Below are 26,397 nucleotides of genomic sequence, written 5' to 3' on the forward strand. Positions count from 1 at the left end.
GCCTTTACGCTAGTAGTGAGCGCTACATTTACTTACTATAAGGTAGCTGCTAAACATGCGTACGGACGTTTGAGAATCACGCACCCGCACAACGCACATGGGTTTGTCAACACCCTAGCCTTAGCCACTACACCACACCACAACACACGGCGAGCCCCCGACCAGGGACCCGGCCAGCAGCACCCCAAAGTTATATAAAACAGGGAGCTTACAGTAACTTCCGAAGCAATTTGGCTACCAAGGATAGTGGAAACTTCCGATAGTGCACCCCTAGATCTCCAATCGTCTGGGCATCTTTCCCCTCTCGAGTTTCGACTGAGGGAAACCTCAAATTTGATATTTACGATGCCTATGCTACCAGAGCAGGTTGACTACCTGTTTCCAACGCACCCAGCTCTGGACGAATACGGGGAGGCTACACTAGACAACGTCAGTAAAGGTAAGTTGCGCTCCTTGACAAACCTCAGCTCAAACAAAACACAAACACCACCAAATCCCCCTCAATACTTTATTCCACCTTTTGCAAACCTCAAAGCGCAGCTTAGCAGTTTTGTTTCGTGCGAGTCAGAACTTGCCGCCAAATGAAATTTAAAAGTGTCTTGCAAAATATGGTAAATATCTGTTGTGGTTTTGCGCTCCCCTGTGGGAGTCCACACGGCCGGGGTAAAAGTGTACATCGCCCAATTACGGTAACAAATTGTATTTTAGTGGATTTTTTTTTGATGTGTTTTGTAAATATTAAGGCTTGTGTGTAGGTGCAACTTGACCACATGCTGGTTTAAGAGTTTGTAGTAAAGAATTTGATGTGTTTTGTAAGTGGAAGTGTTTTGTTTCTGGTCTTTTTTTAAAGTCAAATGTTGGCCTGGAATTGTTGTTTTTTGAGGACGCATTTTGCCTTGAAAGGTGTTTTGGTAACCGGGTCGTGTCGCTAGCACCACCATACTATCCTCGACTCTATTTTATGTTTGTTATGTAAGTATTCTAATTTTCATAATGGTTTTATAATCTCAATTTTATTTTGAAAGTTTTCATAACTAGAACTCTCCTTTTTATTTAATACATTGTTGACCCTTGCTGTTTTTTATTCGATGAAATGTATAGAAAGAAACTCGGTAGATATAAAGCTAACTTAGGAAAAAAGAGCTGTATGCTGGACTTCACAGCATCTGAGAGTTTGATGCTACTTTTTTTATTGAAAAGTAATGAATTAAGGTGTGGTTTGAAGGTTCGAGGCATATCATTGGAATTCGTTGTCTCGCCAAAAGGCGTTTTGGGGGGTTTGAGGTATTTGTCATATGGAAAACAAAAATTGCAATCATTTTAGTTTTAACATCAGTATTCGAAGGCACCTACAGCAACCGTACGCAACTTTTGAGGGGAAATTATTTCTGTTTTAAGCTCAGGATTTTACAATATTTTTTTTTCTGTTTTTGTTTTGCCTTATTTGTTTGCACTCGGAGAAAAATGAGCTGCGGCTCAAACTAAGTTGAAATAATATTTTCATTGTTAGCCATTTAATTTTAGGCATGATTGGTTTTGCATTAAAATTATTAACATATTGATGACTTAATACTTTTGGTAAAGTTAATTTTTTTTCTCGTGAAAATTTTCCGCCCGGAGATCACAGTTTTCTTCGACCAAAATTGAAAAACATTGCTTGCTTGATGGAACACTTGTTAATTTATAGCGGTCACATCATATAAAGTAAGACCTCCATTGAACGGTTCTATTAGATTTAAGTTAAATAAGATATACAAATTGGAACACCTGGATGAGCTTGGTATTTCTGTTTTTATTTTTTAGGGGGGGGGGGAGGTTAAAGTTATCGCAATATTTTCCATATAGGATGTTTTCGAAACCTTTGTATCTATTTGGCGTAATAAATCGTTTTCCCAACCGCCTGCAGAATAAAAAATCAAACGAAAAAAAAACCAGATCATAATCTTGAAAAATTTATTGCTGCTGTGAAACTGTTGTTGTTTTATGGATTACCGTTATTTTTCCACAAAGCAATATTTATGGATATATAGTGGGCGATATGAAGCAGTAATAGGTCAGTTCTGTTTTATCTACAATCCACAATCTATTTTACAATTTATGAGTCTATTTCGAATTATTTTTGTGTGCTTATCAGCTTCTTGAAAAGCTGTGTATCCAATTAGAAATATGACATCCAAGTAAATACAAGTTAGCAAGTTCTTGTTTTTGTTACAAATAATAATTTTTTTTATTTATCCATGATCGATTATGGCTGTTTAATTTATAAACACTGAAAAGAACGCTCCTGTTGTGATAATTGGCCAATATAACATGTGGCTCCCAAACGTATGATTACTAATTATTATTTGTTGAATAAACAACAAACGGACACAGCCTGTTGTGAGTTGTAGTATTTGAATGCTTCGGGAAATGGAAAGGTCACCCAGCCAAAATATGTATCTGTCGTTATTTGGAGGTTGTTGAAATGCTACAAATTACTTTTACGTAATTATTACAAATATTATTATTTTGGAACTGTTATTATTAGTAATTCTTGTTATTTTTTTCTGGTTTCAAGAAAACAATGCATTTGTAGAACAGCTGCTCAATTTCTGCAAAGTTAACAAACTAAAAACAATAAATTATACAAACAAATATTTACAAAAACTCGAGCTCCTGAGGCAGGATGGAAAATTTGTGTGGGGGTGGTCAAACACAACTTATTTCCCCTGGATGAGTTGATATTCTAGTTCCCAAAATAGTTGTTTCTCTAGAAGAACATATGACGAACAATTGGTTTGAGTGAAAAACAAACTGCACGCTGTAAACTAATATTTTTTTAATTATTTGTGATTTTAGTTTACAATCATTTGATGGCGTACTTGGTTCCAGTTTGGATGTGTTGTGGTAAATATTTTGAGTTAGACGAGGTCAACTAATTAATTTGAGGCGTGTAATACCTGCGGAGTAGGACCCCAATAAAAGGTTGGATTGCTTATTTTCAGGTGACAATGTTGGTGAATTGTATGTTTTGGTGATGAAATTCCGCATGTTTAAAGCATGTTTTAGGTAAGCTGATGTAAATTTCAAATTAATTTTAAGGTGAAATATTGTTCTAGGTGATGTTTTCTGTGGTCACCTGTTTGCACGTAATAGAATAATTACTATGCAAAGGAAATTTGTGGTTAGGATCAAATCTTTCGATTACAAAGTGTTTTGAGTTGGAATTGTTTGAAGAAGAAATGTTGTTTGGATATTTTAAGAGGATCAGAAGCAAGTGCACATGGTGGGTTTATTGTGGGTTCACGTGTGTGCGTCTATTTCCCGGAAAGCATAAACCCCCTTCCTTCCTCATTTGGTACCACATCGAGGCATTGATAAAAAAAACTAGCCCAACTCGTCATTTCTAAAGCACCATACAAATATTGCCCACACAAGTTTCTCACGCGATCTAAATCAGACCCGCCACACTGGCAGCCAATCAGCGTCGCCATGCCGTGAACTATGCTCATCAAATATGCGAACGTGACTGGATCTAATATGCATCAATGAATATTAAGCACCCAGGGCGCACATGCGCACAAGGGTAGGTCTCATCACGTTCATACTATAAGGCATATTCCATGCTCCGTAAACTCGCGGTGTAAATTGTATAGTGTCTATACACCTACATAGAGAATTTTCGAAACGGGTAACCCCTTCACAGACATTTCACGAGGCGATTTTTTTTCCTTGGAGAGGAGGGGTAAACCAGGTTATTTGAGACAGTGTGGCCCCCCTTGTTTGTCTGGAAACCACTTTGGTGTACGGAGTGAGGGGTGTGGTGTGAGCTATGAATTGTGTGGAGCTAGTAGGAGTAGAGGCGGGCTGTATGTCCACGGAGGCGGCAGGAGCACTTGAGGACTCCGGTGCCACTACGAATGGTGCGTCCCCGTCAGGTCAAGGTTAGTGCGGCAAGCAGTATTGTTGTGTAAAGAATTCCTGTGATTAATATACTCCCGCACACCGTGTGTGCTGCATATCCACCTAGTACAGTAGCACTTACCATCGCATAGATCGCCGGGGCCGTTTCTTCATAATAATGCATCCACAAACCTAGCCAGGCTTCACTATTTGCACCTGAAATACAGTCTCATAAAAAATGTTGACTTGTGAACAAATGTACTTTTATGGGTATTTTAAGCCGTTTATTTTTTTTTCCAGCGTGTTGTTTATTAAACCTGTATGTTTGTAATGGGTGCACGGATTTAATGTCTCCTATTGCATTGCATGGTTATCGATTTGAATTTAACATTGATTGAGTGACACAAATACATATCTGTGAAGTGTATTGTATAAGTTTATCAGCTGGTCATTGTTCTATGGCTGGAACAAATGTCATAGTTTAATTCCATGTATACTAGATATGGTCTGTTCTGCGTGTTACGCAATGGTTGTCAGTGTCATACACATATTTTGATAGGCAGTTGTATACCATTGTTTCTCTTCTAAACAATGGAAAACAAAACTTCAATAAAACACTCAGTCATCCCCAATGCCTTCAGAATCACACCAAATCTTCCCTGACCAAAGATTGAAACCGGAAGCACTGAACCCTTGCCGGAAGTGACGTAATAGTTTCCTGTTAGTATTGTTTTTATCCTTAGTTTATATCTCTCTCTCTCACGAGAGAGTTTGTAAACCGAAGAATTAATGTGAAGTTCCACCACGACTTGACAGAAGACTAAACTTAATGGACTAACTCTGTGTGTGACATGAACCTGTTACGTCGGTTGATTTATAGGGTTGGTCTTGGTACGTGTCGTTCCTCTAGCTTTAACCAAAAAGGCACTGCATGCATTCCACCTTAACTTGAAACTACAATTCACAGCTTGAGATGAGTCTATAAAAAGGAAAGGTTGAGCCCCTTGAGCCCCCCTGTTAACTTACAGTTTGTTTTGCTCTTAAAGATTCATGACGAAAATACGTGTACTGCAACGAATCCGTCGGATCATTTTGAAAGTCTGCAAATGATCAGAAACTGGTTACCAATCCTGACCACGGTTCCATTTTGAGCCTTTAGGTAACCGTAAGAGAACATTTTGAAAGTCTGCAATCCTGACCACAGTTCCTTTTTGAGCCATTAGGTTCTGTGGTTGGAACTGCCAGCAATATAGGACAGTTTAGTTTGATATTGGATGCTGGACATTCACATCGGTTTGTACAGCGAATGTCTCCTTAGCTATTTAAATATTGGACATTCACGTACGGTTGGTACAGTGGATGTCAACTTTACATTTTGGAGACTGGACGTTGCTGCACAAACCTCTATGTGATATCCAATGTCATCGATAAAAAAGTAAACATTCGCTATACAAACCTACGTGAATGTCCAATTACAACTGGTAAGTGAATCTCTACTTTTCATTTGGAGACTGGACATTGCCGTACAAACCTATGTCATTGCTCAATGTCCAATATCGATGTACAAGGTAGAGACATTCACTGTACAAACCTATGTGGTTGTGAATGTCTCCAATGTCCAATAATCGAAATTAAAAAGTAGACATTCGCTGTATAGACCTGTGTGAATGTCCAAAGTCCTATAACTGTCATCCCAAAACCAATTTTTTTTCCCTTCCCAATCGTGCTTTGCCTTGTTATGAAACATGCACATCTTCATTGTAGGTTTACCCATGGAGCTATAAAATGGGTAGCTCTATGGTTCACCCCAATAGGGAACCACCAATAACAAGCTTCCATACTAAGTTGCATATTGCCAAACTGCACGAATCACACGGGAGCACAGCAGTTTTAGGTTCCGGTGTTAGGACTCGCGCACTACTATGGAGATATCCCTTAAAGGAGAAGTTTCACACCTAAACATATCATGCTGCATTGAAAGTTGTATGTATCCTTCTTAATTGTCAAGTCGTGGACTATATCATCGGGAGTGCTTTTAGGGTTTGCTTTCAGGTTGACTGGTACGTAACAATTAACGTTTACATTAAGAAATGCACGCCTAAATTAGTGAGACCACGATGTTCAAACCGTTTGAGCAGATAATGTGGCCGTTATGTTCATTACGTTTTGATGCGTTTTACTTGTTTTATTGTGAAGGGATCGAGCTTTAAAGTTTCATTACATTAATTAAAAATTGATGAACACTGTTAATAGTACATGTACTTTGGGGTGTGTGCTCGGGAGGAGTGCTGTACACTGCTGGTCACTCAGCCATGACCGATGTTTTGTTTTAAATATGCTTACTTTTACGTGGAGTAGCTCGTGAGTGTCACAGTCTGTGTGTTTCGTTTGTAATGGAAGCAAATATCTGTGTGATGTTGTCACTGAAATGTCGGTGAAATATTATTGGAATTGGCGGGTAAAAAGTATTCATATTCTCCAGTGATATTTTGTTGGTTTGTGATCACTTCGGAAACCTTTTAAAGGCACTGGACACCTTTGGCAATTGTTAAAGACCAGTATCACATAAAATAACAGATCTGTGAAAATTTGGGCTAAGTTGGTCATCAAAGTTGCACGAAAATAATGAAAGGAAAAAACACCTTTGCTACACAAATTGGTGTGCCTTCATCAGATTCCTGTGAAAGGCTTCTTCAGTCCTCTCTGAAGTGTCTTTCAAATGCATATATTTTAGTGAGGGGAGAAAATTACGTTACTTCAGAGGGAGTCGTTTTCCCCAATGTTTTGTAGTATCAACAGCTCCCCGTTGCTCGTTTCCCCCCAAAGTGTGTACGCTTATGTATAACATTTGAGTCATTACCAAACGTGTCCATCGTGCCTTTAACCGACCGAGGCGTCGGAGCTCTGCTTGCGAGTTGACGGCTTTGACTGCCCGGGGCTTCGAGGCATCTGGGCACCAGTGTTCTCGCTACACGCTAGCTGGTTTTCCACCATTGTAATGTGTACATAATAGTCTGGGGATTATAATATTCAGCATGCCGGTACACACCGTGAGCTAGAGAGAGAGAGAGCGAAGGCCTAGCACATCATCAACACAGGTCCCTATGGCATCCAAGGGCATGTAGTAGATACACATTGTAACTGGAGGCTGGGGGAATTCTTTTGCATCAGTCGCTAGCATGTCGCTAACTTAAAACACGGACTGTACTTAGAGCTATACACGCCAGGCATCTAGGGATTAAACTCCAGTGCAAGACAATTGTCATAATCCATTTTAGAATTAAATTATATTCCATTTTGGAAATTAAAGCAGGACTCCCTCTCTGAATCTTTTTGTTTTATTTGGGGGTAAACAAAAATTGTAAACACTCCAAAAAATTATATTATGTCTGTAGTTTCAATGTGGCCACAAATATCACACATACACAAAATATTTATCTACCCTGACTTGTTAATCCCTCATTAAAGATATTTTCCGACTCTGATGACATCGAAGGCTATGGACACTAATGGTAATTACCCAAAATAATTGCATACAAACTTACTTGGTAACGAGCAATGGAGAGCTGTTCATAGTATAAAACATTGTGAGAAAGGGCTCCCTCTGAAGTCACGTAGTTTTTGAGAAAGTGGTAATTTCTCACTCCAAATATTAAAAGACTTAAGGCCTGAAGTCTGTTATTAGGCAATTGAAAGCACACAAGTTTGTGCAGCAAGGGTGTTGTTTATTTCATTATTCTCTTGCAACTTCGATGATCAAGAGCTCAAATGTTCACAGATACACCATGGAGGTAGAAATACCTCCATGGATACACCAAGTGGGAATATAGGTCTTTGATAGTTACCAAAGGTGTCCAGTGCCATTAAGCCTGGTTAGTGTCCCCCAGCCTCGATTTGAAAACATTAATGTGACTGGATGAAGACTAATGGTGGATGAAAACAACAGCTCATGTAGTCAATTTATAAAGTGAACATTTCTTGCCCCACATAGCGCTAACACCACAGTTATCTATATGCCTTATTTACCAACAAATTCACATTTTTACTATGTGCAAATATTATAGTTTTTTTTTTATAATTTGAAACGGTCATTATTATTATTTTTTATGATTTCCAATCGTCAAAGGGAATTTATTTCCAATCAACTTGTCTTCGAAAGTCGACACACTTTGCGAAAAAGTACCATGACTTTTATTTCAATTGGCAATCATTCCTGTAATGCAGAGTCGCTTTAAAAAAAAAAGTAATTCAACCATTCTTTTTAGACGTAAAAGCTAAAGCCCTACCAGTGTTTCTGACACTAGTTTGTGAGATGCATATTATATTTTTTTGTTTTTGTGGTGGGGGGGGGGATTGTTTTCCTCTTTGTTTTGATCGTTATCAAATGCAGGTACACTTAAACAATGCTTTGCTGCAATTCTCATGAAATGGTTTAATTTGTTTCAGAGTGTTACGGGTTTAACAGTAGTAAAACAAGCATAAAAAGTAGTTGGGAGTATTTATACTGCTGGTATTGTCGGCGTAGTGGTTAATTGCAAACTGCCCCTGGAAAGAAAGGGTTGGTGGAATTCGTAGCTTGATGAGTATTTTTATGTGCAGTCAAATAATCGAACTGTACTTTTTAGTGAATGTATTTGCGATGATTGTCAAGGGTTCAAGAAATCATTTACAATTCTGTGTTGGGTTCGAATTCGATTTAAGTATGATATAATTTTAAATAATGGATTTCAAACACACGATAAATTAGCACAAGAAGCAGTTAAGATGTGCTTTGCGCCAAAAGGGAACTTGCTATTGAACTGGATTTTCTATAGGATTTTCTGGCTTCAAAAGATCGGATGGGAAGTTCACTTTTCAAGTGTTTTATGTTTATTTAGAGACAATGTTACCTATGTTTACAAGTATGATCTATGGGCTTTTCTAACAGGAAAGATGTTTAATACTGTGGTCAAATGACGGGGTATTTTACAGTTCGTGCAACTCCACACGAATACAAGGGTGTATACAAAATAACGTAGTTCTTCTGTACAAGTTTTGAGATGTGCCTTTCCCCTCCCCCTTCCCTTCATATCAAATTAAACTTGACCAAAGGTCATTCAATGCCATCTCCATAAAATGCAAGATATCACATTTTGCTTTCATGTATACAAACTGTGCCTGCAGGAAGTCCAGGCTTTGTGACTCTGGTAAAACATGTGACGTCACAGGTTACGCACTGACTCTTTATTCCGTCAGGTAGATTTTAGTGGGTGTGTAGAATTAGGTGTAACACGCCCATTTTTGGACCACTTGTTTTCCAATTCTATTGTTGACGCCAAACACGTTTTATATATTGTGCCCTTAGCTGTAAACTCCATTGTTAAGCTGTTCACAGTCGTTTTTGACTGTTAGTGGTTCATTTACAAAAGTTGTAGAAATAAATCTTCAACACCCACAATTGGTCTCCCAAATCATTTATAATATTTAGTGAACCATTTTCTTTTAATAGAATGACATCACCTTCATCTTGAACCCATTTAGATCATCATTTCGTGATGACTTTAGTTTTTAGATGAGTGTTTAATTATAAAAACATTTGAATATTCTTGATCTTGAAACATGTTCATTCATTCAATGTGTGTAATTAATTGCAAACACCTGCGGTACCTTGACTTCTTTTTGTTTTACATTGAATGTCTCACGGACACCAGAGTACCTTCCTGTCTCATGTTAGATTACATTGTTTTAATTTGTAACGGAGGGAGGGGCCAGACTACTCGTTTCATGATGGTTGGAAGAAAAATGTGGGGGAAGCCCAAAACGATTGTCTTGTTTATGTAACGAGAAATACGGTCATGAGGCATGAGTTGCCATTTTAAATTAACAAGAAAGAACATAAATATTTAAATTAGACGAAAAAGTGAGACACTTTTGGTGAAGATTTGAGTACGTGTGTGCATCTCAGATTATCCTATACAAACACCTCGAGAGAAAGAAATTTGTGAAAGGGTGTTCAAATATGCTGGAATTAACAAAAAACTGGTGTCGAAAAATTTTCACTGGCAAGACATTAACATGTAAATTACCTAAAACATGGTGTCCAAATTTAAAACATGGTGTCCAAAAGTCACCCAGACACCCCCTACGGCTAACGCTATAGAGGCCAGTACACCCTTCCCGTCATGCATTGGTGCTGTTGGGGGGGGGGGGGTCGTTGCCGGTCTGTGATTCAAACCGACCTTGGTGCCTGGTAAGTAAACTCGCAAACATCACCAGCTCAGACGCTGATCAAACATTGACATTATATATGTGTCTTTGGCGAGCTCATCGGTTACATAACCCTTAATTGCTTCATGTAAATACTCGATCGATCTTAACGGGTCAAAGATCAGACTTTAAAGGCCATTGACCCTTATCAACCAACTTGCATGTCTGGTTTCTCGTACACTTCATTAGTTTTTGTATATATTAATGAAGATGACAGACTGTTTGTCATACCGGCCTCATCATTCTCAGAACCACCACCCTACTAAAATGCACATGGTGCTACCACAAACCTCGTTTAGTTTATATCACCCTGCAAAGTTACAAATCCTACTTTGCAATCTCAAAATTTTCCTGAAGTTAGTCTCTAAAGTAATGGAAGGTGACATGTAAAAAAGCCATTTCTTTTTACACAAATCGAGGAGTACCCCTGGGTGCGTTTTGGCGGTCGTAACCAGTTACTGTTTCGGTTGAATTGGTCAATGGTTAATCACTGGCCATTGACCGAAACCGTGATTTGCCAAGAAGAACCTCATGTGTAAATTTAAAACGAGAAAAACGAAACAGGTTTCCTTCCTTCTTAAGGTAAAATATTTGGTGGTACAGTGGTTTTCAGCGTTAATCAGACAGTGAGTTTATTGTCGAGTATTTGTATTCCAGGGTTGATGCTGTTCATATTGACACAACCGTCTGTGAATAGAGTTTGTGTGATAAACGGCTCTTTATACATACACACACCGTATTGAAGAGTCGGTTACCGTTATGTAACAGAGGCCCTTTTCGAAACCACGGCGTCGGCTCCAGATTCGACGCGGGCTAGCCTGGTCCCGCGGTTGTTATGACAATTGCGCGTGCTTTGCGTATACGTGGTCAGGGCTTCAGACGAGAGGACGAAGCCTGAAGCCGAATTCAAAGCCGTGGATTCGACAAGGGACCTAATATAAATACTCGCACAGCACAGACATTTTAAATGGGTGTTTTCTACCTTATTTGCTTTGTTCTTCAAAATGGTGTTTGACCGCAAACTGATTTATTGAGAGGTATAATCAGCGTAATATGACCTTTGAATCATTGGAAACGACTGCCCCGACTTAAAATGACTAACTTGTTTTCCCGTGTGACCTCAGTGCGGTTACAAATTCATTCGACACAAATTATCAATGTGTCCATCCTTTTATCAGTTTTTACTTAAAGTTGAAAAACTCCATATTTTTGTAGATATTTATTTGTTCCCCCATAAACGTAATCGACTCTTCCTTGATAATTTTGTTTACACGCAATCGTTACGTAATGTAAGTTTCTATTACGTAATCAAATATGAATATGAAGCAATTATTTGTTAAGTGTCTTTCCAACTGTACGGATTGTTTCGATGAAAACGACCGATTCACATTTTAAGATAATTGTTCATTTCCAAATTTATGTGTGCCCTTTTTCTCATTTTTTCCCCCTTTCAATAATTAATTTTGGATTACAAAAAGTACCCAATGGGTTTCGAGTAGCATCTGTTCTTGCTCTGTATTACTGAGAAATTGCTTTATAAAAAAGCATCCAATGTAGTAATTGGAGCACGTTATTAGGTTAGATTTGCTTTAAGTCGAAATTTGAACTCAATTTTACGCGGCTCATTTATCAATATTTAGCGTCCTATTGAAACAGTTTATGAGGTTTGGAGGTCACTGAAGATTCTAGCAAATAATACTTTGTTGGGTCTGGATGAAAAAAATATCAGGTTGGAAATGGGTGTCGATATAGGGGAAACAAATCAAATTAAATGCTTGGCCTGGTTTTACCTTTTGTTTCCTAATACGTTGGATTTAACTAAAAGAGCAAGCCTGCGTCGATTTCAAGAAATTTGTAATTCAGAGACACTCCCCCACCATTTTAATGAATATAAAATGTGACTTAAAGGCACTGGACACCTTTGGTTTATGACCAGTATTCACACTTAGTGTATCCCAACATATGCATAAAATAACAACTCTGTGAAATTTGGTCAAATTATTAGTCATCGAAGTTGCAAGAGAATAATGGAAGAGAAAATCACCTTTTTTGCACAAACATTTGTGGGCTTTTCGGAAAAAAGGCTACGGGCCTAAAAGTATTTTAATCAATATTTGAGTGAGAAATTGTCTCTTTCTGAAAAACTACGTTACTTCAGAGGGTGCTGTTGCTCACAATGTTTTATAAAACTAACAGCAGCTCTCCATTGCTCGTTACCAAGTAAGATTATGTGCTGACAATTATTTTGAGTAATTACCAATTATAGTATACAGGGCTTTCATTTCTTCCTCCGAGTTTCAACTATGTCATAGCATGGATGAAGGACATAAACACATTGCATGGATTATTAAGACCACGGCCATGTTGTATTTTTTCTTTCGCACAGTGGCAACCCCCTCCTACAATAGGCGCTTAATTTCTCCAGCCGTAGAAACAACGCGTGTTCATGAGTCAGCACCCGCGTGCTATCTTGTGAAGACAGCAACGAATTTTGAGTATTGACTGTTTGCTGAATGGAGTGATCCAGTGGTGAAGTCAAAGGGAGGCGAGTGTGCAAACTAAATTCCCGCGCGTTTTGACGAGATCTTCCACGTTATTACTCATATTTGCAAATTTCCTTCCCAACCTCGTTTTGGTCGCAATATTACTATAATAAGAAAAAAATGTGGTTTTGCCAGTATTGGCACTTTGACAACCTAAATTGTATTCAAAGTACTGAGTATAAATTGCTTACACACATCGGTGTAAGGGTAGCACCAAAAAACACCATTTTACAATTTTATGTGGTCTAGTGTAAACAACTTCACCCCCACTGCCCATCCTACAGAAAGAGTCCAGTTTGTCAATGATATATTTATAAATAGACACAGGCAATGACGTCACCATTGTAGAATATTCATTTTTAATTTTGTGATTATGTTTTCCCCGTTTCTATACACGTAAAAAGAGACACAGTTCAGACTGATTCTATTGTGTCGCTAAAAGCAATGCATCTGTACATCCAATCCGTTAAGATAATATAGTATAGGCAAACCACAATATTGAGACCAACTCGAGTCTCCTTTGTCCGAAACGAATTCCGTCCATTCTCGTTAGTGGTCATCCTTCGCTGGCCCTTCATTCCAACGTTCATTAAAATTTATAATTACTTGCATTCCATTAAAAACAGGTCGCAGGCCTCGTGAGCGTGCGCTGGGTATGCTGTATTATTAAAGTGTAAACAATGAAAACAGGCTCTTTTTTTCTTCTTCCTTTTTTTTTGGGGGGGGGGATCGTAGCTCATGAACCTCTGCCGTAATAGCGAGCGGGCCACAGCCGGCCGTACCGACGCGCCTCGCAGCCCACGAACGGACTAGCCGTCGCGTTGCACTTTGCCCACTGGTGGCGTATGTCTACTGCCTACACTAATTAATATGGCGACAGTTTAATTTTTAAGGCACTGTAACATTCTCATCAAAGTTAACAGTAATAAAAATGGAAGTTAGACGTGACACCTTTTCGTTGGTCCAATCAATAGGAAATGTTCAGTTTTTCTTCCGTGTAGGATGATCAACTGCTATAATGACATATCTGTAGTGATGGATTGAGCTTCACTGTTTACTGTAATAGGCAGTTACAATATGCATGTCATTGGATACCATTGACGGGGTCTTTATCAGCTAGTACAGTCGCGGCGCCGCCTCGGTGAACATGTCTGGTGGCAAATGATGCTCTTTAGCTTGTCCACCGTTGGAAGAGTTTTCACAATATTTGCAGTTTGCATCAATAAATTACAGCTAAAATTTTCAAATTAAGTATTTTCCCCCTAGTGGCTTATAATTGCACCAAATCCGAGTGTTTGCACACGGCATGAATTTTCGATTGTCGAGTAACGTCTAACACAGCTACCTTAATCAGGATCTTATGCAGCATCCCATTTTTTTAAATTACATATCCACATTAGTTTTAGCATTGTTATATTGATGAAATATTGTGAAAACTCTTCAAGTGTACGATGTGAAAAATTCAGGGCACCACAGCAATTCCTTTGGGTGCTGTGTGTATTTCAAAGCCTGATATAGTCGAAATGTGTACAGTCATAAATCGGCTTTGGACATTGACTTTTAGCTGTGTTTTAGATCTGCACTGTTGTGACAAACTCTTCGGTGTACAATTTGGGAAAAGGACACATGAGAATTCGGCCGTCGACCCCTTCGCACCGAACATCCCCACCATCACTGAAATCTCAGGTTGTTCTCCTTATTTCCCAGGTCCTCCTCTCAGAATGGACTTCAACTTTGAGCAGAGCGAAGTCAAGCCGGAGTTCGACGAGTGTTGCCCGGTGTGCGGGGACAAGGTCTCCGGCTACCACTACGGGCTGCTCACGTGCGAGAGTTGCAAGGGGTTCTTCAAGAGGACGGTACAGAATAAGAAGGTCTATACGTGTATAGAGAACAGGAACTGTCTTATAGATAAGACGCAACGCAAGAGGTGCCCCTACTGCCGGTTCCAGAAATGTCTCAAAGTCGGCATGAAACTGGAAGGTAAGAACCAAATCAAGATTTCATACTGAACCCACCCCTTCCCATCCCGAAAGTCCCCCCCCCCCCCGCCCTGATAAAACAAATTATAATCACGGCACTTTATACCTGATAAAGTATTGCTTACATAGCTACAACATCTGTTCCCAGATTCGTAGAGCATGCAAGCTTAAACAATTGCTAAACACAGAAAAATCTTGCTTAGTAAAAATAAGTTACCAGCCGTAGATTTTCTCTTGCTGTGACTGGTTATATATAGCCCACGGCTATGTGATTAGGACCAGCTTGCAACACAGCACAGGGGACCGGTTATTGATACAAATTGACAACACTTACAGTTTTGGCTGGTAACCGGTTTTTATAAAGCGAAAGGACTCAGACTCACACTGGCCCTCTATACCGTTTAGTATTAGGTTGAACCGTAAGAGAACACAGGGTATCAGACATGGGTCAAACCTCGAACCACGGTGGCTTAAAAATGTTGTTGTTTTTCTCTTATTAACTTTCTCTCGATCGACTAAATACGGACGAAGAAGAAACGCGAAGTCTCTGCCGAGGATGATGTCTCAGTCATAGTCTGGTTTCGTCAACGTCTCTTTCCAACACACCCTAACCATTCACAAACTCTACACCACCACAGCATCCTCAAAAGCGTTCGCTACCAGACTTGTCAATTTTTTAATAAATCAAGTCGGGGACCGCTGAAAAAACAAACACGATTGACAAACAAACCATGAAGGGAGGAGGAAGGAATAAATATTCTCGAGCCGTCGAGCTTTGGGTTTTTTTCTTTTGGTGATTGAATAAAAATTGATCATGACCGTGTTAAACCGGAATTGAGGCGTCAGTTGCCAGTGGGGGAAGGAGGGCCGCGGAAGATTCTCCTTTTCTTGCGGCGGGCAGATTTGTATAAAACTGCGCACTCGTGCCGTCTGAGTGAATAACATGTAAAAGTCTGCCAGCTATACCATTTCGGAATGTGGTGTTACTGTAAACCTCTCTTAGTTGTACTTGCACTATGCACAGTTTTAAAATCTTACTTAGCAGGAATTGTAATGGTCTTGAAACAGTTGTGCTATTTAGCTGTATTCCTGCTCAATTCTGCTAAGCCAGAAGAGTAAACAAATCTGTAGGCCTACAGTTGTCTTAAAAATCTCACTTTTAACACCAAAGTTTTAGCCAGGATTTGATAAACATGACGTGTCTTAGCTTGCTGCAAAATTGTCCACATGAACAAAAAAACACGGGAGCAAGACTTTTGCACTGCTTAAAATACTGTGCAATGTGTTGAAGTTGTTTTATTTGTCACTTTTTGAAGAACTTAAATTAAGAATCAAGTTCTCAAAACCAGTTTGAAAGAAAATGGGCGTTTTCCTCGAACCTCTTTTTTCTTTTAGTGGTGGCATTATCAATAAAAATAATAAAAAAATCCTCGATAATGGTTTGCAACTTCGAATTTAAGCTCTCTTTCTTTAAATACTTTTTAAAGTCCATCCTCGAAAGATATTGATTCATCCTCGAAACAGATTCTCAAGAAACGATCAGAAGAATTTTTTTACTACACAGCCTCGATTTTGGTCACGTAGATACAGAAGAACAAAAACAAGAGAAGAAGAAGGGAAAAAAATCCATTTTGTAACTCGCCCAATAATACAACGCATTACCCATCATTTAACCAACGTTGGTTGGCCTTTTTATTTTCCATTTTCCCCCTTCCCGAAGTAAGCCTTTTTTGTTTTTGGAAAAGAAGAGATTGGTTCGGAACAACCGGATGAATTGCCATAGTTTGTCTGACATAATTACGGAGTGGTCTACAAAGCTGTCTTGACCATGCCCAAGGACGCGATGGTGCCAGTAGTCCGGGGGACGAGACCTAGTCTAGCCTCGTCCCCAAGGACCGCCTCTTTTCTCGCAAGAGAGATAAGAAGGGAAAAAAAACGTTATACGGAAATGAGGACGAGGTTGAAAGACGTCCCGTTCCCAATCGGTTTTTATTGTGTGTGTTTTTTTTTGCGGTCAGAAATGCTACAAGCAATTTTAAAATAATTTTATATGAAGGCCTCGGATCGAAAACCCCTTTCGACGATTTTTTTTTATATTAACAACAAATATCTATGGCACTTTAAGGATACGTTCCAAATTAAAAGGCAACCCTCATAATAAATAGTATTGCTATTAAGATGTTGTCCTTAAAAAGAGTACATTCTGAAGTCCCAAATATCATTTTCTTCTTTTTGTTTCTTTGTTTTCCTGTAATATGAAAAAGTTGGCCAGTTCCGGCTATCTTGTTATAAACAAGAATCGACCATAATATATCCTTTTTGAGATACGGTGGCCAATGTAGAAAAAACTGCACTGTGCGGTTAGGGTGTATACATAGGTCTACAGTGTTATTGGGTCCACCATACCTCAAAATGGCTTGTTGGGATATATTATGCAGAAACTTCCTTTGGTTGTTTTTGTAAACTGTTCTGGATATTGATTTGGGATTTTTCCTTTCAATTTCTACAGCTGTGAGACCAGACAGAATGCGAGGTGGACGCAACAAATTTGGGCCGATGTATAAGCGAGATCGTGCCCTCAAACAGCAGCAGAGAAATCGCATCATCGCCAGCAGCCGGGCCGTCTCGGCACCGGGCAACCCGGACATATCCATGGCGATCAAGAACATCCAAGCCGCGGCGTCGAAGAGCACACCGCTGTACCCCCCGGCCGCCGTGGTCATCCGCGACCCGATGATGGGCAAGCAAGGCCCCATCATGAACATCCCCCAGCCGACGTCGCTGTCCCATAACGGCTACGCCAACCATCACCAGATGCAACCTCTCAACTACACAACGTCCGCAATGTCCCATCAACTACCAACGTCGAGTCCCCCGCCTCCATCCTCCAGCACCAGCCCCCTCCTACACCCCGTCAAGATGGAGCCGGATCAGACGCCGAAGCTTATCCAGGAATTGTTACGGAGCGAGCCGGACCACTCGCAGCTACAGGCCAAAGTTGCGGCGTATCTTCAGAGCCAGATGAGCCTAACAGCGCCCGGGGATTTCTTCAGTATGATCTGCAAATTGGCTGACCAGACGCTGTTCTCGTTCGTAGACTGGGCGAGGAATAGTTTATACTTCAAAGAACTAAAGGTGAGTCATAACTTTCCTCGAAATATTGTGGAATGGGCACAAACATTTTGATGAGTCCCTCAAAATCAACTCATCATCAAGTTTGAATTTAAATTGTGGGAAAAAAATGTCCTCAATGTAGAATATTTATTATGAATCTTGATTATTGTATTGAATTCTAAAAGCATTGCTGCTGTCCTGGAGAGGTTGGGTTGTAAAATTCATTTGTGCTCTCTGCTTATGCTGTCAATATTTTGCTTAGCAGTTGTGGTCCTTTCAGTTTGTCCTGGATAGATTTGGAGGTCCATCCCTCTATTGGTTGACTTCAGTTCTAAAAGACCAACACTTACCCTGGATTTGCCCCCCAAAAAAATTATCAGAAAAATTGTGAAAATCTTTCCTCGGGGTTTTATAATTGTGTGAATTTGATATTAGTGCAAACAGACCAATAATCATGGAAAGGCAAAAATAAAAATTTCAGGTCTTTGGTGACTACCAGAGTTAAATTGTAAATCAAGGTGTTTGTTTTACCAGTGTACACTTTTTCCACTTTGAAGAGCCAACCTACAACACCAACGAGACATTTCAAATCTCCTTCAAATTGAATTTCCGCTTTGGGATAAGCCAAACAAATATAGCAAAAATATATAGATGACCTGACGTTTCTACCGTATAGCAGAGTCTTTCTCGAAGGTTAAAGAACGTCAGGCCATCAACTTTTTTATTTATTTTTTAATTTTTATATAAAGAATACGGACATACTTTCTTGTTGACGAAAGGCAGGAGCAGTGGCCATTAAAAGACCTCACAAACTTGCCAAAATAACACTTTATGTAGCCTCACCTAAATATAGTCCCCCAAACAAAAATTGCATAAAAAGCGGGGCCATATTGTGTCATTAAAACATATGCATATTTTCCGCTGTGTTTATTAGTGTGTGGACATAACGAATATCCAATTGTATGCATGAAATCATAATAAATTTAAAAAAAAAAAACGTGGTGAAAAAACTCTTACGTGTTGTAATCAGTGATTCGGACTACCACAACTGTTTCGAGCCAGTGAGTCGCCAGTAAGACTGTCACCCCGGTAGAAGCTCTAAAATCCCCCGATACAATGTGAAGATGTCGCGACGCTGGTAAGGCGTCCGGACGAAAATTATATTCTTCATCTCTCTTTCTCTCTCAAAAAAAAATTGTCCGGATCACTCACGGATGGCTTGACCGTGTTTTCTTCACTCTGCACCGCCGCTGGTCGGTGCGTAGACGCCGGGTGTGCATCCCAGCTTTACTCGGTCTTTTTTTTTTTTCTTTTTTTTGTGGAGAGCTGGCGGCGTTATGTTTGCGGGGAAATCTTTGCCGTAATTCGTGGGTGTAATTGAGGTAGCGAGGGAGGGGACGGCGATGGCCAGAAGCAAACGCGAAAATCGATGATATTATCTACTGTTAAAATGACAGCGCAATCACTGACTTTTTACTCGGAATTTTTTTTACTCCGATATCTCGCTGACTGTGCTAGATATATTTTTTTTTCATGATCATGAAGCTTTTTTTGTTTGTAGTTTTGAAATTTACAAGTGTAAAAAACAACAATCTTTTGCTAGTGAAATACCTTGAAATGAAGCACAATATTTCGAAAGAATTTCTTTTATATTTTATTTTTAAACAACCAAATAAATATAATGTTTCAAAATTCATTATTTCAAAAATTCATTATTTCAAGTCCCCCCCCCCCCAAAAAAAAAAAAAACCATATTTCACACAAGGCCATGGTTTCTCTTCTTATTAAAACAAAGAGTGAAACTTCAGAAGTTCATGCGAGCACTTTCAGCTCGCATTAAGTTGATCATAGCTTAATTATTAATAACATTATTGTATTGCTTTCTGTGTGGGAAAAAAATCCTTTTGACATTTGCAACTTTCGTTGGGTTGGAAAACACATCTTTCAGTTTCATTTATTGAAATCGCTTCATCTTCTGCCGTCACCCACTTAACTCCCCATCTAATGTCCAAATGTTTTCAAACAAAACCAATCCGTACATTAAAACAACAACAACAAAATGGAATGAAAGAAAAATGTCTTTTGTTAAAAAGACTCACTCTATGCAGTCTGCTCTTCTTTTTAATTTTTCACATCATTTTTTCCGCAAAATTGATATTCCCTTAACTCCAGCATCTCTAAACCATTATCAGTGGGCAATCATTAATTTATAAGAAACAGATGTTCCCCTTACCACTGACCATTTAAAAAAAAAAGTAGTTTTTTTTCCCGTCATTATGTGAGGATTTTTCTTACAGAGTAAATAATACATGGAGAGGGACTCGCGTATACTATCTCCTGCCACTGTGTATTTCTGCAGTGGTGCAGACGATAATAAGAATTTCCCCATTGTTTCCCTTCAGCCCGTCTGGACCAATAGCTCCCACTTTTGTCAAATGACTTTTTGGTCCAATGAGCATTGTTTGCGCATGGTCTGATCTCTGAGACGCTCTTTTTTCCTCCCTCTGGTCGTCCCAATATTAGTTCAGACCATTTGTGTGTGTGTTGTGTCTGTAGTGTAAAAAAAAACCCAGTTTTTATTAGTTTCTAACCTTATTTGCGTGTTGACTTCTATCCATAAACCCCTCTTGTATTTGGATACAGTTTCATTATGCTTTATTTGATCTGTGTCTATTTGTATACAATATGAGCACTGTTTAAGTATGGCCTGAACTAATTTGCTTCGCAGCGAGTAAAAATGGTTGATTTGTGTAACCGAGAACATTATTTATCACAGTCGAAAGACTTTTGAGGCATCTTGTCATGTGAGTGGGTGATTCCTACATACAGGTTGTCCCGAAACACAAAAGCAAGAGCCATGCCTACCTAAGAATGAAGACACTAAGACTATTTTCAGCAACTACAACATTTTGCCAAAGGTGTTTTTTGTTTGAGTTGAGTTAAAATAAAATGTAAACCTTTTTTGCTATTTATATCTGGAATGACTGTGGGAACATCCGTCTTTCATGTCATCGTTACTGCAGTTAATTAGTACAACCGCGCTGTAGCTGTTAGAGTTTAAATATAGCAACGCTGCTAAAAGGTGTTGTTTTTAAAATCACATTTTGACAGATGACCGAGCCATTATGCTCAGTTTCACAATGATATTCCAAGTTGTCAATTTGAACAAATCAAAATTAAGGCTTCAACCAAAAGACAGGAGTTTGTTTCGTTAGATAGTTCTGAATCCGAATCTGAATTATAGTCGGCAAAGCATCCCAATGGAAACATCACACCAACTTGTTTTTAGTAGAGAGGGCAATGAAGACATTTCAGTTTTTAGACGTGAGAGGAAAACCCATATAGGGGAAAACCCCTTCAGTTAGGTCGGGAATGAAAAACACAAATTCACATGCAAGGCACTGGTCCGGGTATCGAACCGGGTCCACAGAGGTGAAAGGCATGGACAGAAACCACGGAGCCTTCTTGATTACACAGGAACATTTTTCCTACTTGGAGTAGTGTCTTCCACATGACATCAAAAACCCATTGACTCCTCAATGCACACACTTGCCCAGGGACCCATAACATTACAAGCTTAGTTTCTGTATGTGTACCTCCACAGTTTTATGAACTTAAATGCTTGGTTTTTTTTATTATTTTAATTAGGTATCATCATGCAACTATGTCACTCTAAACTATAGTTAAAAAAATGGTTGTCTTTTTTGTTATTGATACTGTGGAAATAAACTGATTGATTGAACCAACCTGACTGCCTTCCAGTTGATTTGCCAGGTGCGATATTTGAACACTGGAAATCTTGATAGTAATGCTAAACAAGAATCTTTTTTTTTTTTTTTTTTTCCACTTTAGGTTGAAGACCAGATGAAACTTCTCCAGAACGCGTGGAGCCAGCTCCTTGTCTTCGACCATCTCTACCGACAGGCGCACCACCACGGCGAGGGTATCCTTCTAATCACGGGGCAGACGATAGAGTCCGCCATGTTGCCAATCGGCCTCGCCGCCATGGGAATGGCCGACATCTCAGATCAGATGGTCCGGATCATATCGCGCATGCGCGACCTCAAGATCGACCACAAGGAGTACGTGTGTCTCAAGTTCCTCATCCTTCTAAATCCTGGTAAGAATTCTCTTCTTTTAATGAACCTCGATCAAGTGATAGAAAGAGGTGATAATGATTGTTAAAGGCACTGGACATGTTTGGTCATTTAATACTCATATGAGCACAAAAACTTACATGGTAAAACGAGCTGTTGATAGCATAACACTGTGTGTATTGTAACCACTCCCTCTCTGAATTGAAGAAACGTAGTTTATGTGAAAGGTTATTTCGCACTGAACTATTTGAGTCTGAGGAATACTTCAAGCCTGAAGCCTTTTCAGGCATCTGAAAGCACACAAAACGTTGCAACAAGAGTGTTTTCTTTCTTTTTTGCAACTTCGACGACCAATATGAGCTCAATTTTTTTTACATCAGACTTGTTATTTTGTGCATATGCTGGGTTTTGACATCAACCAAACATGACCAGTGCATTCAGTTGAACATTATGTATGAATTTGTATTCAACATGTAAATTGATCATGATTAGCATATTCATGAGATGACCTATGTGTTTTTTATGTCAGACACGATTTGCATTCACACTCGTCATCAATCGGACTGCTTAGTATGGATACTGACCCCATGCTTGTCAATTTTCACATACATCTGATAAATATTCACCCCCACATTGCAATCAAAGTGTTGAGCCGTTCACACTGAACACTTTTGCACCCCATGGGTTTGCACTGACACCATGCACCAAGCAACTCAGTTAATTAACTACACAATGAATATCACATGATAATTTGTATCATTAGAAATTCTCTCACCGGCCGGTACTGCACAAAGATTGCACAAGGAGATTTCTCAATCCAAGAATACAAAAAGTTAATTTATTTTTGTTCTCCTCCTGTGATTAGTAAACTAAAAGATGAATCGCACAAACAAATCAAATTTCAAAATTTCAATCTAGCCATGCCCGAAACTCATTGTCCACGCCTGCCGTTAATCTGGGTGTTGTATTGCCCCTCTTGCAATTTTTATCCCCATCTTATCGTTGATCTCTTTGGAATTGCACTACAGTCTGGCACCAGACTCATTTCATATCTCTTACAGCATGTAGACAATGAGTAATGGCACGACCGAGGCCACATTTAAATTGACCCCTCGATTATAACAGGGCCCCTTGAATTGCCAAAGCAATCGGGTGCCGTACTTGCTAATCTGGTGACGTCACTTTTTTTCTAGTATTTTTTTTCTTTCTTTTCTTGAGGACAATGAATAATTTTGCACCCGGGCGAGGTCACACCAAATTGACCTGAGCCATAGAAACGAGGGAGGAGAAACAGTTGTCCCGAGAAATCGGGGCGCGTCATTTTTTATTCATATTTTTTTTTCTTCTTCTGTTGGGCAATGATGGGATGATGTAAATGGACCCGCAAGGACACCGTAGTTTGTATAGATTGGATGTTATCATTGTGCCAAGCTCCAAACCCCAAATGGGGTCCCGATTTGATTACAGAAACAAAGGCGATCCTTTCCTATTAATTGGGTGCTTCTTATTTATCTAGTCTGAGAAATCAACTCAAAGATGCACAATGTCTTTCACCCGTCCCTAGAAGAAAACAAACTTGTGGTGACAAAGCATGAATTGTAGAAGAAGAACAAATAGAAAACTGAAAATAAAAATGTATGGACGCACTGCAGTTGTTTGTATAAATTATGTGCTTTTCCAAATGATTATTCGCCGTGTCGACATTTGTACGCACTTGATTATGTCGGGGGTAGAAAGAAGAAAGCCACTTGTCCCCATCTCGCGATAAAAGCCGCTGCTGTCATTCAATGTGCAATATAAACCACTGATCCAAGCGCCGGCTACGACTCTCTCACTCTCTCCCTCGCTCCTCGTACGCCGTTGATTCACTCAATTTCACCGCGTGACCTTGGCTGGGCATCACCGCCTACCGTACATGGGGAGAATTGCCCCCAAGGCCCCCGGGGACCTTACTGAATTGATAAAAAAAAAAAAAAAAAAAACCCTTTAAAGGGGGAGTCGAGGAGTACTAGTATCGCTACTCGAACCCGTTAGAATCCCATGGGGAACCGTGTCCCCATCATCATCACCGGCATCAAATTAGTACCTTGTCTACCGATCTCCGCCATGGATAATGTGCAAACGCCAGCCACATCACACGCCGTGGTAATGCGTTGCTTTACAGCCGTAGTATAGCCGGGGCATTTGGAACCCACACGGTGGTGTGTGGAGGAGCAAGATAGACCATGAGATAGGAGGAGGCGCGCCTCTGTGTGCGAGAGTGAAGTCCCCATCAGTTTTCCCTCCACCGATTTCTAGCCCCCTTCTTCTTCTTCTTTTCTGCTGCCTCCCGATCCCCACTGGTTCTTAATCACATTCATGACAGTGATAATACAGAGTGCCAAGGTCACAAGGCATTTTCCCACGTCTTGTGCAGGCCTAATTACTCAGTGATGTGTACGCGCGAAATAGCCTATATAGATGAATCATGCATTACACGGCGTCGAGTCGGTGGTAATTCGCCGACTGGCTCGACGCATACACGGCCCCCTAGAAAACACTGCCTAGAAAGAAAAAAAATTCAAAATATGGAGAGAAAAAAAATCAGATTCGTAGTGAATTTTTTTAAGATGTTACTAGTGCACTAGAAAACACTGGCGGAAAAACCTTAAAAATATATAAAATTAAATAAAAAGTCCTCAGATTTGTGATGCAATTTGTTTTTGTTTTTAGTCTTCTACAATATTACTACACGGCCCTAGAAATCACTGCCTGAGGAAAAGTGTCCAAAATAGTATATTCAATAGTATAGACGATATGTAAATAATCAAACACACAACAAACAAACACTTAGATTTGTAAATTGAGGGGATGTTCGTTTTTCTTAAAGACTTGTCATGGCATGGCATTAAAGATTTAGATGCAAGTTTCCTGACTACTCGCCTTAAAATATACACATTATAGGCAAGCAAGTAACTGAAAGAGGAATTCTTTTGAGAAATTCCGGATGGAAAAATCCTGTATTGATCGAATTCCATCACAAAATCTCCAACCTCAAAACATCTTTTAAAATATCGAGAAGGTGGAAAACCAAATCGCCATGATATACCTAGGATTTGCTCCCACTGCCGTGCTCGCTGATCGGTTAAAGTGACCGTGATGCATCGCCCAACAATTTGCATATATTTTTGACGAATTACGCCCCCCCCCCCACCCTTCCATGACAGTAAGGGAATTATGAGATCACAACCATAATGCACGGCCGTATGCAGTATAGGCAGGTACCTTCCTTTTAATAACGTAATCCCGCGTGAGTTTTAAATCACGCGCGATCCCCAAGCCCTCCCAAAATAAGCCTCGATGTATTACGCCAGTATATTATGCACATCGAATTCGCTGTTCTAAGAAATTCTATTGTGCTACGTAAATGTTTCACAATTGACAAAAAACAAAATCCGTTTTTAACTGTGTGTGCGACGACAAGAAATTATTTTGAAATCGGAAACGTCAATAGTTACATCACCAAGCTCCTCATGGATTTTCGTAGACTGAAATATAACAATCGAAACACCTCTCGTTTAAACATGGTAGGAGTAAATATCAACACTTTCCAAAATGCTTTTCCGTGGGTTACAAGAAGAGTTCGTGGTCACCATCTTGTTTGGGGTTGTCCCCTGTTCTTGCACAATGACCGTGTTGAATTTGTCCTCGGTCAAAATTTAAGATGACTCAAAGACAAATTATCTGGTTACTCCCATGGTATTAATGAACCAACCTTTATTTTGTACTAATTTCATGATACTTTGGTGGCACTGGTATACTAAAAACACATCCTTGTTTTTTGTTTACCCTTCACTATCTTTAGATGTAAATACACTCCAAGATAAACACGTCATCGACAATTGTCAGGACCAAATCACGGCGGCCCTCATGGACTACACGCTGGCCAACTATCAGGGTATCAACGACAAGTTCGGTCTGATGCTACGACTGTTGCCTGAGATCCGGCAGGTGAGCCAGCGAGGGGAGCAGTACCTCTATAGCAGGCACATGGAGGGCGAAGTCCCTTACAACAGCTTATTGATGGAGATGCTTCACAGTAAGCGAAAGTGAACACAAAACAGCCGTTTGTTGACACTAACTGGCGGTCATCGAAAAAATCACTGGGACACAGACAAAATCGCAGACTCTATTGTTCCCTTTTTTTTCTTTTTCATTTTTTAAAACAATGTTTTTGAAGATTGCTCAAAACCTCAGGAGACGCGCAGAATGTTCTGCATGACGGCTGTTATATGAAGCACTTTTAACGTGAGAGTGGACTATGGGCCAAAATGCATTGACAGACATTGAATCGGTATACGAGAAAATGGGGTGCATTTTAGGAAAACCCGGTACCGAGGAAAGTATGGACACGACATCTGCTCCGGTTTGGGATTCCTGTAAACCACCCACAACAGCTGGTTAGATAAAACAATGTTAAACTGTTTGCAAACCGTTGCAAAGCTAACTGTAAACCGTTGCAAAAGCTCCGGTAAACCGTTTTGCTTGACCGTGCTG

General features: G+C 39.7%; 1 protein-coding gene across 4 annotated transcripts; it reads left to right on the forward strand.

Annotated features, from left to right (window-relative positions):
• LOC117303004 (nuclear receptor subfamily 5 group A member 2-like) lies at positions 1-26,339 on the forward strand. Of its 4 annotated transcripts, none has more exons than XM_033787031.1 (5): positions 1-439; positions 14,358-14,651; positions 17,160-17,785; positions 21,617-21,884; positions 25,706-26,339. In XM_033787031.1, the coding sequence occupies exons 1-5, from the start codon at positions 346-348 to the stop codon at positions 25,951-25,953; spliced, it is 1,530 nt and encodes a 509-aa protein (XP_033642922.1). In that variant the 5' UTR covers positions 1-345; the 3' UTR covers positions 25,954-26,339. The 4 variants fall into 4 exon arrangements, with proteins under 4 accessions (XP_033642922.1, XP_033642924.1, XP_033642921.1 ...); XM_033787033.1 differs by having other exon boundaries at positions 14,379-14,651; XM_033787030.1 differs by lacking the exon at positions 1-439 and adding an exon at positions 3,645-3,923.
• Positions 26,340-26,397: the final 58 nt, after the last annotated feature.

The sequence above is a fragment of the Asterias rubens genome, chromosome 19 (genome assembly GCF_902459465.1).
Source record: "Asterias rubens chromosome 19, eAstRub1.3, whole genome shotgun sequence".
Taxonomy (NCBI): Eukaryota; Metazoa; Echinodermata; class Asteroidea; order Forcipulatida; family Asteriidae; genus Asterias; species Asterias rubens.

Coding starts and splice junctions, on each gene's coding strand:
- LOC117303004 (XM_033787030.1), top strand. CDS start 3,812: ATGAATTGTGTGGAGCTAGTAGGAGTAGAGGCGGGCTGTATGTCCACG. Junction 14,652..17,159: donor AGTCGGCATGAAACTGGAAG/GTAAGAACCAAA, acceptor CAATTTCTACAG/CTGTGAGACCAGACAGAATG. Junction 17,786..21,616: donor TATACTTCAAAGAACTAAAG/GTGAGTCATAAC, acceptor TTTCCACTTTAG/GTTGAAGACCAGATGAAACT.